At 42.2% G+C, this 15,502-nt stretch overlaps 1 protein-coding gene across 3 annotated transcripts in view; it reads left to right on the plus strand.

Moving 5' to 3' along the window:
- Positions 1-15,502, plus strand: part of GAB3 (GRB2 associated binding protein 3) — a 105,245-nt gene that overhangs the window by 60,668 nt on the left and 29,075 nt on the right. For all 3 annotated transcript variants that reach the window (XM_037037843.1, XM_037037842.1, XM_037037844.1), the window contains exons 5-8: positions 4,961-5,016; positions 5,506-5,725; positions 8,230-8,311; positions 9,437-9,539. In XM_037037843.1, coding sequence (XP_036893738.1) covers positions 4,961-5,016; positions 5,506-5,725; positions 8,230-8,311; positions 9,437-9,539 — 461 coding nt within the window. The remainder of the gene's footprint in view (positions 1-4,960; positions 5,017-5,505; positions 5,726-8,229; positions 8,312-9,436; positions 9,540-15,502) is intronic.

The raw sequence follows: 15,502 nt of genomic DNA on the forward strand, positions 1-15,502 counted from the left end.
TACTCCCACCCCCAGTTATCATCACCTCGTCCATATCAATGAGTCCATTTTCTTTTGGGTTCAGTCCCTCTAACCCTGTAACCTCCCTTCCACACTAGCTGTCATCTATTCTCCATCTATGAGTCTTTTGCTTGTTAGTTTCCTCTTCTCATTAGATTCTACATATGAGTGAAATTATATGAAATTTCTCTCTGACTGGCTTATTTCACTTAGCATAATGTCCTCCAGGTCCATCCATGCTGTTTGTTGCACTGGGTAAAATTTTCTTCTTTTTTACGGCCCAGTATTTCATTGTGTAAATGCCCCATAGTTGTTTTCCCCACTCATCTACTGATGGACACAGGCTGCTTTCATGTCTTGGCTATTTTAAATAATGCTGCAGTGAACATAGGGGTGCTTATGTTCTTTCAAATTAGTATTTTGGGTTCCTTCAGCTATATTTGCAGAACTGGGATTGTTTGGTAAAAAGGCAGATCCATTTTCAATTTTTTGAGGTAACTCCATACTATTCTCCACAGTGGCTGCACCAGTCTGCATTCCCACCAACAGTGCACGAGGGTTCCCCTTTCTCCATGTTCTCGTTCTCACCAGCACTTGATGTTTGTTGATTGATTGATGGCTATTCTGACAGGTGTGAGATGGTATCTCATTGTGGTTTTAATTTGTATTTCTCTGATGAGTACTGACGTTTAGCATCTTTTCGTATGTCTATTGGCCATTCGTATGTTCTCTTTGGAGAAGTGTCTATTCAGGTCCTTTGCCCATTTTTTAATTGGGCTGTTAGTTTTTTTGGTTTTGAGTTTTGTAAGTACTTCATAAATTTTGGATATTAATTCCTTATCAGATGTATTGGCAAGTATGTTCTCCCATTCCATGGGTTGTCTTTTTATTTTGTTGATGATTCTTTTGCTGTGCAAAAACTTTTTACTTTGATGAAGTCCCAATTAATTTTTTATTTTTTTCTCTTGCCTGGGGACATATATCTGATAAAAATTTTTTACAATATTTTATTCATTATGCTATTACAGTTGTCATATTTTTTCTCCCCTTTATCCCCCTCTGCCCTGCACCCTCCCTCCCACCAGCATTAGCCCCCCCCTTAGTTCATGTCCATGGGTCACACATAAAAGTTCTTTGGCTTCTCCATTTCCTATACTGTTCTTAACCTCCCCCTGTCTCTTTTGTACCTTCCACTTATGCTTCTTATTCCCTATACCTTTCCCCCCATTCACCCCCTCCCTTCTCCCCCCGTGATAACCCTCCATTTGATCGTGATTTCTGTGATTTTGTTCCTGTTCTAATTGTTTGCTTGGTTTGTTTTCGTTTTGGGTTCAGTTGTTGATAGTTGTGAGTTTGTTGTCATTTTACTGTTCTTAGTTTTTATCTTCTTTTCCTTAGATAAGTCTCTTTAACATTTTATATAATAAGGGCTTGGTGATGATGAACTCCTTTAACTTGACCTTATCTGGGAAGCACTTTATCTGCCCTTCCATTCTAAATGATCTTTACCAGATAGAGCAATCTTGGATGTAGGTCCTTGCCTTTCAGGACTTGGAATACTTCTTTCCAGCCCCTTCTTGCCTGGAAGGCCTCTTTTGAGAAATCAGCCAATATAATTATGAGAACTCCTTATTAGGTAATTGTCTCCTTTGCTCTTGCTGTTTTTATGATTTTCTCCTTTTAGCTCTGGCTCTTGTGGCTCAGTGGATTGAGTTCTGGCCTGTGAACCAAAGGGTCACTGGTTTTATTCCCAGTCTGGGCACATGCCTGGGTTGTGGGCCAGGTCCCCCAGTAGGGGGCATGCAAGAGACAACTACACACTGATGTTTCTTCTACTTTTTCCCCCTGCTTTCCCCTCTGTCTACAAATAAATAAATAAAAATCTTTTAAAAAAATGTTCTCTCGCTCTGGCTGGCAAAACTCAGTGGATTGAGCACGGGCCTGTGAAGCAAAGGGTCGCCGGTTCGATTCCCAGTCAGGGCACATGCCTGGGTTGCAGACCAGGTCCCCAGTAGGGGACACATGAGAGGCAACCACACATTGATGTTTCTCTCCCACTCTTTCTCCTTCCCTTCCCCAGTCTCTAAAAATAAATAAATAAAAATATTTAAAAAAATGTTCTCTCGATATCTTTAACCCTGGTTAATTTAATTATGATGTTTTCATGTGTTTCTCCTTGGGTCCAATTTCTTTGGGAGTTGGAGCTTCCTGGACTTTCAGAATTTTATTTACTTTGTGAGATTTCAGAAATGCTCTTTCATCATTTTTTCAAATAAGTTTTAAATTTCTTGCTTTTCCTCTTCTTCTGGCACCGCTATGATTTGGATGTTGGAATATTTAACATTGTCCCAGAGGTTCATATGCCTCTTCTCAGTTTCTTTTTAAAGACTTTATTTATCCATTTTTAGAGAGGAAGGGAAGGAGAGAAATATCAATGTATGGCTGCCTCTTGTGGGTCCCCCGCCGGGAACTGGCCTGCAACCGAGGCATGTGCCCTGACTGGGAATCGAACCGTGATTGTGTGGTTCACAGGCCCGCGCTCAATTCACTGAGCTACACCAGCCAGGGCTCTCTTCTCAGTTTTTTGAATTCCTGTTTCTTCATTCTGTTCTGGTTGAATGTTCCTTTCTCCATGCCCACCCCCCCCAATCATTGATTTCAGTTCTGGTTTCCTTCTCTTCACTGTTGATTCCCTGTGTATTTTTCTTTATTTCAGTTTGCATAGCCTTCACTTCTTTCTCTGTTTTACAACCATAGTCAATCATTTCTGTGAGCGTCCTGATTACCAGTGTTTTGAACTCTGCATCTGATAGGGTGGCTATCTCCTTGTTGCTTAGTTTTTTTTGTGTGTGTGAAGTTTTGATCTGTTCTTTCATTTGGACCATGTTTCTTTATCTCAGCATACCTGTTACATTGTAGGGAGTGAAGCCTTAGTTATTTGCCATTGTGGGACAACCCAGGTTGCTGTGTTGTGGCACTGTATGTGGGGGAGGGTTCAGAGAGGGAACAATGCCACTTGCTCAGCTCTCGCCCCACTTTCAGTCACTTCTCCCACTTCCTACAAGTAAATTAATTCCTTTTGGTGCTTCTCCCCAGGTGGGTAGGTTTGTGTACCTTCTAGGATCCTGTGTGTCTCTCCAACGATATCTCCTATGAGGCTGAGAGTTTCTCCCACAGCTGCAGCCCCCAAAGTTGTTTATAGCCAGGGGTTTTAAGGCTTTAGTTTCCCATCCTGGAACCCTGGGTTGTGATATCTATCTCACTCCCCAGTTGTTCCTACGGGCTTATCTGCATGCAAATGTAGGACCACCTAGTTTACTAGCCACCACCTCCTGTGCCCAGCCAGTAGCTTTGCCTTGACGTCCTCTCCACCCTGGCTGCCCATCTCCACCCCTCCTACCAGTCTGAGTGAATGTTTCTTCTTTAAATCCTCAGTTGTCAGACTTTCATACAGTTCAATTTTCTGGCAGTTCTGGTCATTTTTTATTTTTAAATTGGTTGTTTTCCTTTTTTTTGGTTGAGGAAGCAAAGCGTATCTACCTATGCTTCCATCCTGGCCAGAAGTCTAAGTCGATGATGTTGAGTGTTTAGTTTATTTTTCAGAGACAATCTGACTTTTGACATCCAAGTTCATGGGGGACATTTTGCTGTGGTCCCCACTTGCTAGGAGAACTTACCTCACTTGTCAACAGCCGTCTCCATTGTTGGGCCTCTCTTCTTCCTTAGTTAAAATGCACTGTGCCCCATGGGTTTCCTCCTTACTGTATGTTTGCACTCTGAGGATGAGCCAGTGCTCATCTTTCTGCTGTTTGAATATTGGGATTCTCTAGGGTTTTTTTTTTTTTTAAGATTTTATTTATTTATCTTTAGAGGGGAAGGGAAGGAGAGAGGGAGAGAAATATCAATGTATGGTTGCCTCTTGTGAGTCCCCTGCTGGGAACTGGCCTGCAACCCAGGCATGTGCCCTGACTGGGAATCAAACTGTGATCGTCTGGTTCGCAAGCCTGCACTCAATCCACTGAGCTACACCAGCCAGGCTCCTGGATTCTCTAGGTTTTATACTTAAACTTCTCTCAACTCTTGCAATCTGGATAATCTCATCTGCTCCTATCGTTTTTAGTGCCATCTTTAAGCTGCCAATTCCCCCAAATTATATCTGACTGGAATGTAGACTGCTATATCTTGCTGCCTTACAGACATCTCCTCTTTCTTTTTTATTTATTTTTATTTTATATAGTTGTAAAACATTTTAATATTTTTTATTAAATAATGGTGATGGTATGAGTTTGGGTTTTGTCTTTAATGTTCTTTCTTAGCTCAATAAAAGTCAGAAACCCCATGTTGATCACTAACTTCATTTTCTATGAACATCTCTTTCCATCCAACTCTTAATTCTCAATGTTTATGTCAACACTGTTTGTCACATGTATCTGACAAGTTTCTAATCCTGTATTAATTCATCTTTTCTCTGCCTCCATGCCTGTACCTGAGTAGCTGACTATCGTTGCAGAAAATCACAGTCACCAGTTCATGGTTACAGATCTCAAATGGGCCTTCAGTGCTGCTCGGCAATGCTATCACTTCTGTGTTCACCCTGTTCTCCTGATCATCACAGGGGATGTGTCACACATTCTGTCTTCTCAAACCTCCAGTTCTATTTCCAGCATCTCTAAGCTCAGAAAATTCATGTAATAGATGCAACAAGTACTTGTTCATTACTTGCTATCTCTCTTAGAGAGGACTAAAGCTATCATACAGAAACTTCTTCAAAATGTGCTCTGATTTCCATCTATTCTGACTGCCCAACTAGATTTAATAGCTCGTCTTGTATATAGAAACGTCGTTGTGTTTCTCTGCTCTTCAGAGCAGAGGGCAGGGCCCTGAGGGGCATAGGATCTTGCACCCTACTTTAAATTGATGCAGCCCTGCATTTCTCACCACCCCATCTTGTTTCTTCCAGCTGATGTAGAAGGCCAATCCTTAAGACAGCGAGACAAGAGGCATAGTTTAAATTTGGTGAGTTTGGCATTTGAGTTCCTTGAAGCCTCAATTTTAACAGCAAAAAAAATAGCCTGACCTATATACATTCTCCTAAAGTCTGAATATCTGTGGACCATTGCAGTTTCCCCTTAAGGTTTGTACTTGTCTGGGAACTACTGGACTTAATAAGTAGTGTTCTATAAGGACGCTGCCGGTTCTAATAGTCTAGACACTTGTCTGACTTGGGGGTTGCTACCGAAGGCCTCACTTTATATTTGAAGCATTTGCATCAGTTCATAATCCTTTGTCTTCCAGCCTGAGATCTAGGAAGGTTGTCACAGACCTCACGAATTCAGTCCAGAGGCAGAACTTGAGTAAAAAGAGGCTTGTCTGACTTTCCTAAGGAAGCTCAGAGTTATTCTTGGATAATTTGCAATTGAAATCATATATGTAGGTGAGGCTGCCTACTGGTAGCAGTTCCCATGACTGTTCTGTGGTTCCCAACCTGTACCTGTTCTCTTGCAGCCATGCAGAAGCTCTCCAATGTGTCCTACAGCTTCAACCAGTGATGAAGACAGCTATGTGCCTATGGCCCCACTGGGTGCCATCTCTTGTCTCAAAACCGAGTCCAGCTCTGATGACTACATCCCAATGAGCTCAGGAAGCTTCTCCAGCCCACTGCCTGAGCTACCTGCAAACCTGGAACCTCCCCCAGTAAATAGAGATCTCAAGCCTCAGAGGAAACGTAAGCCATTTGACCAGGCCAGCTATGTAGAAGAAGGGAGCAGCCAGGTGGATGAGTTTCCTTCCTAACCCTCTCTGGGAAGGAAACACTAGAAAGAACATGGCTGGGAGGTTTAAGGGTGAATAGAAAGGCGTAGAATTGAATGGGTAGGGCTGGGGAACTTTGCTGCCCCAGATTATCATGTTAAAAGGAGTCAGGGGACTTTCAGGCACCATAGTCCTGCAAATACAGCCCACAGAAGCCTAGTTCATTCTAGAGGGCTCCTCTTCACCTGCTTTCCAATCAAAGGCTCAGAAATAAGTGTTGATGGATTGGAATGGGACATATTTCTTCATTTAAGCAGCACTTGAATATAAACACAGTGCCCTCTTCCTATAAGGAAGTCAAGAATGACCTTTGACACTAATTTCTGAATGTCAGACTTATCACTCAGTGCCCTGTGCATGCCTGTCAGGTGAGGTGTTTCAGATGGGAGAAGACTTTGGCAGTGAGCAGTCTAGCTCCTATGTGCGCAGAGCTCCTTAAAGCTTCTGCATTGCTCCCAGGCAGTTTCTCTGGGTCTATTAAGCAGCACAGACAGGCAGGGAGAAAGGAGAGGAGGGAAAGAGGAAAATCAGATCAAAGTAACTTTCTCACTTCATTCTTGCCCACCATCATCTGCCCAGTGAAGCTACATGATTCCAAGGAAGTATTTGGTGTAAGGAATGTGATCTCTGACCCTCACCTCTGGTACATTCCCACCTCTCTTTGCCCTTTGGAAAAATTACTTCTTCAGGTGACCATGCCCAAAGCTAGTAACTCAGTCCCTTACTCATGTCTGGTCCATTCTAGTCTCAACTGTTCCATTTGAGTCAAATCACATTTACAGTATGTTTGCCATTTGCCATGTGTGTAGTGCTGTTTTAGGCACTGGGTGGGATGCAAAGATGAGAAAGCAAGGAGGGTTCTTCAGTTTGAGAGGAAAAATATATAAAAAACATCTGGAGGAAGAATTATGAAGTCCATATGAAATAGGAGAACAGACCCTCTGTTATGAGGTTCAGAGGAAATAACCATTCATTCTGGTCAGAAACATTTTAATAGGGACCTGTAACTTTGAGACAGATATCGTTTTGTTCAGTTAAATTTCTATAGCAATGCTAACAGAACTTTTTGTGATGATAGAAATGTGAATATTGAACATTTGGAAGGTGGCTAGTGCAACTGAGAAACTGAATTTGAAATTTTATTTCATTTTAATAAATTTAAATTTAAATAGCCACATGTGGCCTTTGCCTACCACATTGGACAGTGCAGCTCTATAGGACCTGGTGATTAGAGGCATGATAATGTTGAATGGACTTGAGATTAGAGATTCATTGGGTGGGTGTGAAGGTCCATACTTGGGCCAGGAGATGCGGATTTTTTGACAGGTGTGAGTGGTGGGACGGATCCTGGGGCCCAACAGGAAGAGGGAAGATGGCAAAGCCAGGAGGTGACTGGTTGGTGTCATGCAACCAGGAGAGACCTTCTCCCCAGACACTATATGACTCACATGTCCTTTACAGATCACCACCTTGCCTATGAGGCTCCTGGGAAGTGGATTGAGCAACAGGAAAGTCACTATACTAGGCTCTGGTGATATGGAAGGGAGTTATAAACAGTCTCTACCCCACCTCTACCCATGTAGTCTAGTGGAAGAAAAATACAAAAGCAACCTGATAATAGGAATGCATGCATGACCAACTCAGCGAGTTGGGCTATTGAAGTGGAATTAGGGGCAGGTGCCAAGTGCCTCTTTAGAGGCCAAAGTTGTCTCAGTGAACAAATCGGAAGAACTCCTGTCCTCTCAGAGCACATAAGCCTAAACCTGAATCAGATAATCACAGGTGAATGTATGTATCATCACAAACTGGGGGAGTGCTATAAAAGGTAAGTACAGGAACTCATGAGAGCCCATGACGTGGAACCCAACCCTGTCTGAAGGTCAAAGAAGACCTTCTTAAGCAGGGGACATTGAGCTGAGATCCAAAGATGACTAACCAGGTACAGAAATGGAGAATGATATTCTAGGCTAAAAGACCATCAGCTAGACAATGAACTAGAAGGGGGGAAGACTAGGACCTGGGTGATAAAAGTAAAGTTTCAATTTTGGACATGTCAAATATGAAGTAGGCATTGGCATTCTACAAAGTCAGAGACTTTCATCTGTTCTATTTATACTATGTCTCTAACACCTAGAACCATACCTGATATATAATGAGTTTTATAATTGTATGTTGACTAAATATATTGCCTTATCATTACCTCCAGCTGGTAATGTGACCATTTGCTCAGTAGTTGCCCTGTCCCTACTACCAGGGAGTCAGGAAAGAGTGAAATTTATACTCATCGTCAGTGCTGCTTATTAGTAAATTTGGATTTGATGTGCTAGGTAAGTGGAATGTCATAGTTTTATAGTCTTTTGATTCTGGCTTTGAACTGCTGAGAACTCACCCTACTGGATATTGTGTGTTATCTTGTAGCACGGTCACCTCCCCTAGACCCGAGAAACCTTTCTACCATCCGGGAACACGCATCTCTAACCAGGACCCATACTGCGCCTTGGTAAGTCTCTGCTTGCTCAAAGGGTCCTCATCCAGCACAGATACTCCCAGTCTTAGTTAAGTCTCTTTGATTAAATATAGTTGAAGCCCATTTGATTTAGTTTAAGCAAAAGAAGGGACAAGGTTTATGATCACAAGAGGAAGGAATATAATTGAACCTCCCAAAATACCAGAACTAGGAAGGAGAGTGCCGTTGGGAAGCCAGGGAATCTCTCTTCATCTCTCATGTCTACTCTCTTCACATTTGCTCATTCCTCTTTCTTTGGAGAACTCTTCTTTGTTGCTCAATTCTCATGGCCAAAAATAGCTGTACCATAGAACCTGAGCTTATGTACATGATACAATTCTAGTATCAGTGAAGACAGGCTCTTTTTTGATCCAAATTCACAACTCTTGGGAGAGGGAATTGTATTGCCCCAGCATGAGTGGAATCAGCTATGGCCCAAGGGAGGGCCAGTAGTACCAACATGGCTTCAAGAAAATCAATTTTGTGAAGAGTAGGTGAAGGGCATTCAATTTTGTGAAGAGAAAGAAGAATGGTTCCTGGGCTTGCTAGACAGTCCCCAAAATGTATTTGCACCCTCTCATCTCACATTTTAGATGTTGCATTTTCAGAGTCCCGAGCTTCACCCAGGAGTTTCTTGATTCACTCTAAATGCCACAGGACACAATCATTTTGTAAAGCAGAATTCTGCAATGAGCTCTATTTACAGCTTCTGACTCGAGAAGGATGAAAGGTGATTTGCAGTGTTGTCCTCATTCCATCAGAGGACTGGCCACACTTCCTTACTTTGCCTGGTTACTTTGAATGGAAACAAGAGCCCCAAGGGAGTGGGTATTTTTCCAAAATGATCTGAAGCTTTGGTCTGTTTCTAGAAAGCTCATGAGCTGTGTCACATGGAAGGCCTGGAAAAAAGTAGCCTTTGAGAACTGGGAGTCACTTGCTCCAGAGTAGGACAGAAGCTGCTGGACAGTCTCTACTGCTTTAAGAATCACTTTGGCCGGAAGGAAGTTGTATCTGGAGGGGGGGGGGGCTGAAACCCCACAGGGCCCATGTCAGTTCCTGGCTCACTTTCAGAGCAGCTGTAAGACATTGCTTTGACCTCATCTATATTTTTGTTCTTAGCAATCGGACGAGCTTTCTCTCTCCAGAAAGAAATGGTATTAATTCTGCAAGATTTTTTGCCAGTTCTGTTTCCAGAGAAGAGAAAGAAAGCAACACCCAAATGGTAATCCTATATTTTTCATACTCTTCTTATTCTTCGCCTGAATATATATTCTTAGTTCCTTATAAAGGAAACATACTTTAGAAAGGCCCGTACAACCTTAAAACACGATCACTTGGTTGTGATATCAGGTTACAGTGTTTTCTAGACCGTGAAAAAATGGATTTGAAGGTGAGTTTTATTTCCTGTAGTACTGAGTTCCTTGTACCATATTGAGGCCACAGTATTTCAACAGTTCCCAGGGTATAGGCATGTATAATGGGGAAATGGCAGTGTCAGCACTTTTCACCAGGGATGTGATATTCTGTTTGACCCCAATAGGTTTGGAGTTCCCTGGATGTCCAGCTTCTAAGCTGTGAAAACTCACACATTGGATGGTTCCTTCCACCAGGCCACTTGGTGACCCTGCCCTAACCGCCTCTGAGCCTTTCCAAAGGATGAGCCACTTAGAGTCCCATTGAAGGGGGTGTACAGTGCCCTGGGCTTTGGGTAGGCCTTAGTCTCTGAAGATTCCTGTTACAGGGTCTTCCTGTAGACCTGAGTGGATAGATACCTGACATTTCTATTCTTTGATTAACCATTTACGGGTCTAGTCCTGATTTCCCCTTCCTGCCCTCTCATGTCCCTTCTGTTCTCTTTACCTTGGATTCTATTTGAGAACATGGGTTCTGAAAAGACAAAGGGGCTTTTAGCACCTCTGGAAATGATCAGGCATTTGGTCAGAACCGTACCCATTCTGCAATTTTAAAATGTAGGGACTTTGGACATAATTCTCCAGAGAGAATTGCTGTTTAAACTATGAAATTTTGAAAAGGGATCTTAGAAGGACAATATTCAAGGCAGTGTTCAAGACTATATATATTTTTATTGTTGTTCTATTGCAGTTGTCCCAATTTCCCACATGGTTCTTCCCCGCCCCAGCCAACTTCACTTACATATACTTTTGAGAAGACAGTTCTTCCCTCCTATACATGAGGAACAAAGCAGTTCAAAAACAAAGCAGTAATCTCCAGTAAAGCAGTAATTAAATGCTTTATTTTGCCTATTTGATAAAAATCTCTGTGAGTGCACTTAACCATATGCAGATGGAAAGTGACTCATAATACGAATCTGCTGTGATCTTTCCAATGTTTTTCACACTCACTAATGGCCCTTGGGAAACCTGTGGAAGAAAACATCTTATAAATGATGCTTGACCAGCTGTGCTCTGTCTCCAGAGAACAGAAAAGGGAAGTGAATGTATAACGTAATAGAAGCAAGTGCATAGTCATTCCAGACACTAGCCATTCATTTATTTATGACCTTTGAGCTGAGACCCTGGTAACCACTGTTCTGCTTTCTGTCTTCATAAATTTGCCTATTCTAGGTACCTCACATAAGTGGAATCATACAATGTTGGGCCTTTTGTGTCTGCCTTCTTTCAGTTAGCTCAGTGTTTTCAACATTCATCCATATTGTAGCATATATCAGAATTTCATTTTTTAAAAAGATTTTATTTATTTATTTTTAGAAAGAGGGAAAGGGAGGTAGAAAGAGGGAGAGAAACATTGATATGACAGAGGAATGTCAATCAGTTGCCTCTTGTGCGCCACCAACCAGGGACCTGGCCCACAGCCCAGGCATGTGCTCTGAGTGGGAATCAAAACAGTGACCTTTCAGTTTGCAGGACAGTGCCCAGCCCACAAAGCCACACCAGTCTGGGCAGAATTTCATTTTTTAAGGCTAATACTCCATTGTATATACATATCACCTTTTGTTTATTTGTCTGTTGGTGGACAATTGGGTTGTTTCTACCTGTTGCCTATCATGAATAATGCTGCTATCAACATTGGTGTACAAGTATCTATTTGAATCTTTGCTTTCAATTCTTTCAGATATATACCTAGAAGTGGAATTACTGGATCACATGGTAATTTGTTTAACTTTTGAGGAAAACCACCACACTGTTTTCCAGTGATCAGACCATTTTATATTCCCAACAGCAATGCAGAATAGTTCCAGTTTCTCTATATTCTCACCAACACCTGTTATTTCCTGTTTTTTGTTTGTTTTGTGTAATAGCTACCTTACTATGTGTGAAGTGGTATCTCATTGTGGTTTTCTTTTGCATTTCCCTAATGGCTAGTGATGTTAAGCATCTCATATGCTTAATGGCCATTTGTATATTTTCTTTGGAGAAAGGTCTAATCAGGTCCTTCACCCATTTTTGAATTGGGTTGCATGTTTTTATTGTTGAGTTGTGTACATTTAAAGATATGTGGATATTAACATCATATCAGATGATTTGCAAATATTTTTTCCCATTCTATGGGTTCTCTTTTTTTTAAAGATTTTGTTTATTTATTTTTAGAGGGGAAGGGAAGGAGAGAGGGAGAGAATATCAATGTATGGTTGCCTCTCATGGGTCCCCTGCTGGGGACTGACCTGCAACCCAGGCATGTGCCCTGACTGGGAATCGAACCATGATCCTCTCTCTGGTTTGCAGGCCCATGCTCAATCCACTGAGCTACACCAGCCAGGGCTCTTTTTCACTCTCTTGGTAGTGCCCTTATATGCAGAAAAGTTCCTTTTTAAATTGATTCCAGAGAGAGGAGAAAGGAGAGAGAAAGAAAGAGAAAAATTTTGATATGAGAGAGAAACATTGATCAATTGTCTCTTTCATGTGCCCTAACTGGGGCCTAAACTGCAACCCAGCCATGTAGGTGCCCTCGCTGGGAATTGAACCAGTGACCTTTTGGTTTGCAGGATGACACCCAACCAACTGAGCCATATTGGCTAGAGCTACACAAAAGCTTTTAATTTTGATGAAGTCAATTTTTTTCTCTTATTGCCTATGATTTTCATGTTATATCCAATAAATCATTGCCAAATACAATGTCATGAAGTTTATGTTTTCTTCTAAGAGTTTTATGGTTTTAGCTTTTATGTTGTGGTCTTTGATTCTGAGTTAATTTTTGTATATGATCTAAGGTTAGGGTCCAGCTTCATTCTTTTACATATGCATATCCAGTTTTCCCTACATTATTTGTTAGAAAGACTGCCCTTTCCCCACTGGTCTTGGCACCTTCATTGAAGGAAAACATATTTGCCAATGATACCTCAGACAAAGGTTTAATCTCCAAAATATACAAAGAATTCACACGACTTAACTCTAAGAAGACAACTAACCCAATTAAAAAACAGGGAAAGGACTTGAACAGACACTTCTCCAAGGAGGACATACAGAGGATCCAGAGATACATGAAGAGATGCTCAATATCGCTTGCTATCAGAGAGATGCAAATTAAAACCACAATGAGATACCACTTTACACCAGTGAGAATGGCTATCATAAACAAAACAATAAACAACAAATGTTGAAGAGGGTGTGGGGAAAAGGGGACTGTGGTCCACTGTTGGTGGGATTGCAGACTGGTACAACCATTATGGAAAACAGTATGGAATTTTCTCAGAAAACTAAAATTGGACTTGCCTTTTGACCCAGCAATTCCACTGCTAGGATTGTATCCTAAGAACTCTAAAACACCAATCCCAAAGAACCTATGCACCCCAATGTTCATAGCAGCACAATTTACAATAGCCAAGAGTTGGAAGCAACCTAGGTGCCCGTCAGTAAATGAATGGATAAAAAACTATGGTACATATACACAATGGAATTTTATGCTGCAGAAAGAAAGAAGGAGCTCCTACCTTTTGCAACATCATGGATAGAACTGGAAAGCATTATGCTGAGTGAAATAAGCCAGGTGCTGAAGGACAAATACCATATGATCTCACCTCTAACAGGAAGCTAAACAACAAAACAAACAAGCAAGCAAAATATAACCAAAGACACTGAAATAGAGAACAGGCTGACAGTGACCAGAGGGGAGAGGGGAGGGAATTTCAGGGGAAATAGGGGAGGATGTAGAGGAACATGTATAAAGGATATATGGACAACAACTGAGAAGTGTGGAAATGGGAGGGAGTGGGGAGCATGGGGGTGGGATGGGATGGGAGGAATAGACAGAAAACTACTTGAAAAATAATTAAATAAAAAAATTGTAAAAAAAATCAATGGACCATAATTGTGAAGGTTATTTCTGGATACTTATTTAAAAAATATATTTTATTGATTATGCCATTACAATAGTCCCATTACCCTCTTCACTCCCCTCCACCCTGCAGAACCCTCCCCCACCATTCCTCCCCTTTCGTTCATGTCCACTTGTCTCAGGTTCTTTAGATTCTTTATTTCCCATACTATTCTTGCCCTCCCCATCTATTTTCTACCTACCATCTATGCTACTTATTCTCTGTACCTTCTCCTCTTCCCACTGCCCTGTTGCTAACCGTACATGTGATCTTCATTTCTAGGGTTCCGCTCCTGATCTAGCTGTCCTCTTAGTTTGCTTTTGTTTTAGCTGTGGTTGTTAATAACTGTGTGTTTGCTGTCCTTTCACTGTTCATATTTTTTATCTTCTTTTTTTTAGATAAGTCCCTTTAACATTTCATAGAATAAGGGCTTGGTGATGATGAACTCCTTGAACTTGACCTTATCTGAGAAGCACTTTATCTGTCCTTCCATTCTAAGTGAAAGCTTTGCTGGATAGAGCAATCTTGGATGTAGGTCCTTGCATTTCATGACTTGGAATACTTCTTTCCAGCCCCTTCTTGCCTGGAAGGTCTCTTTGGAGAAATCCGCTGACAGTCTGATGGGAACTCCTTTGTAGGTGACTGTCCCCTTATCTCTTGCTGCTTCTAGAATTCTCTCCTTCATTTTAATCTTGGGTAATGTAATTATGATCTGCCTTGTTGTATTCCTTCTTGGGTCCAACTTCTTTGGGACTCTGAGCTTCCTGGATTTCCTGGAAGTCTGTTTCCTTTGCCAGACTGGGGAAGTTCTCCTTTATTATTTGTTCAAATAAGTTTTCCACTCGTGGCTGTTTCTTTCCCCCTTCTGGTACCCCTAGAATTCGGATGGTTGGAACATTTAAAGATGTCCTGGAGGTTCCTAAGCCTCTCCTCATTTTTTTGAATTCTCATTTCTTAATTCTTTTCTGGTTGGATGTTTCGTTCTTCCTTCTGATCCATTCCATTGATTTGAGTCCCAGTTTCCTTTCCATCACTGTTGGTTTCCTGTGCATTTCCCTTCATTTCAATCACTTTAGCCTCCATATGTTCCTCTAATTTGGGGCTAAAATCAACCAGTTCTGTGAGCATCCTGATGACCAGTGTTTTGAACTGTGCATCTGACAGGTTAGCTATTTCTTGGTCACTTAGAAGTATAGGCTCTGGGACTTTGACCTGTTCTTGAGTCATAATGCTTTTTCTGTTCGTACCTGTTATGTATTAGGGGCGGAGCCTTAGGTGTTCACCAGGGCCGGGTGACGCAGTTGCTGTGTTGTGACACTGTACGTGGGGGTGGGGTCAGAGAGGGAGAAAATGGCGCTTTGCTCTGCTCTCTCTGATTTCTGTCCACTCTGTGGCTTACCACAAGCAAATTGGGCCCCTCTGGTGCTGGTTTCCAGGTGTGTGGGCCTGTGTACTCTCCAGGACCCTGTGGGTCTCTCCAACGAACTCTCTGTGGCCCTGGGAGCCTCTCCCGGCCCCTCGACCCTGAGAAAGTCTTTCCAGTTGGTGCTTTCAGGCTCTAATTCCCGTTGCTGGGGTCCTAGCCTGAGTGGTCTCACTGTTGCCTCCTTTGCTTGGTTTATCTGCGCGCGAATGTGACCACCGTCAGCCAGCTGCCCTGCGCCCTCCCTGGGTCCACCTGTCGCCACCCCACGCCTGGGATCCACCAACCACCTCCGCCTCTGCTCCTGGGTCAGTTGGACCCAATGATCTTTCCAGCCCGACCCCGCTCTGCCGCTGACTCCGCCCTTCTTACCTGTCTGGCTGAGTAGTTCGTTGTTGTTGGACTTTCGTACAGTTCAATTTTCACTGTTTTGGCTGTGTTTTTGTTTCTAAAACTTCGCTGTCTTTAA

The sequence above is a fragment of the Sturnira hondurensis genome, unplaced genomic scaffold, assembly GCF_014824575.4.
Source record: "Sturnira hondurensis isolate 20B ecotype Veracruz unplaced genomic scaffold, ASM1482457v3 Scaffold0023504, whole genome shotgun sequence".
NCBI classification, from domain to species: Eukaryota; Metazoa; Chordata; class Mammalia; order Chiroptera; family Phyllostomidae; genus Sturnira; species Sturnira hondurensis.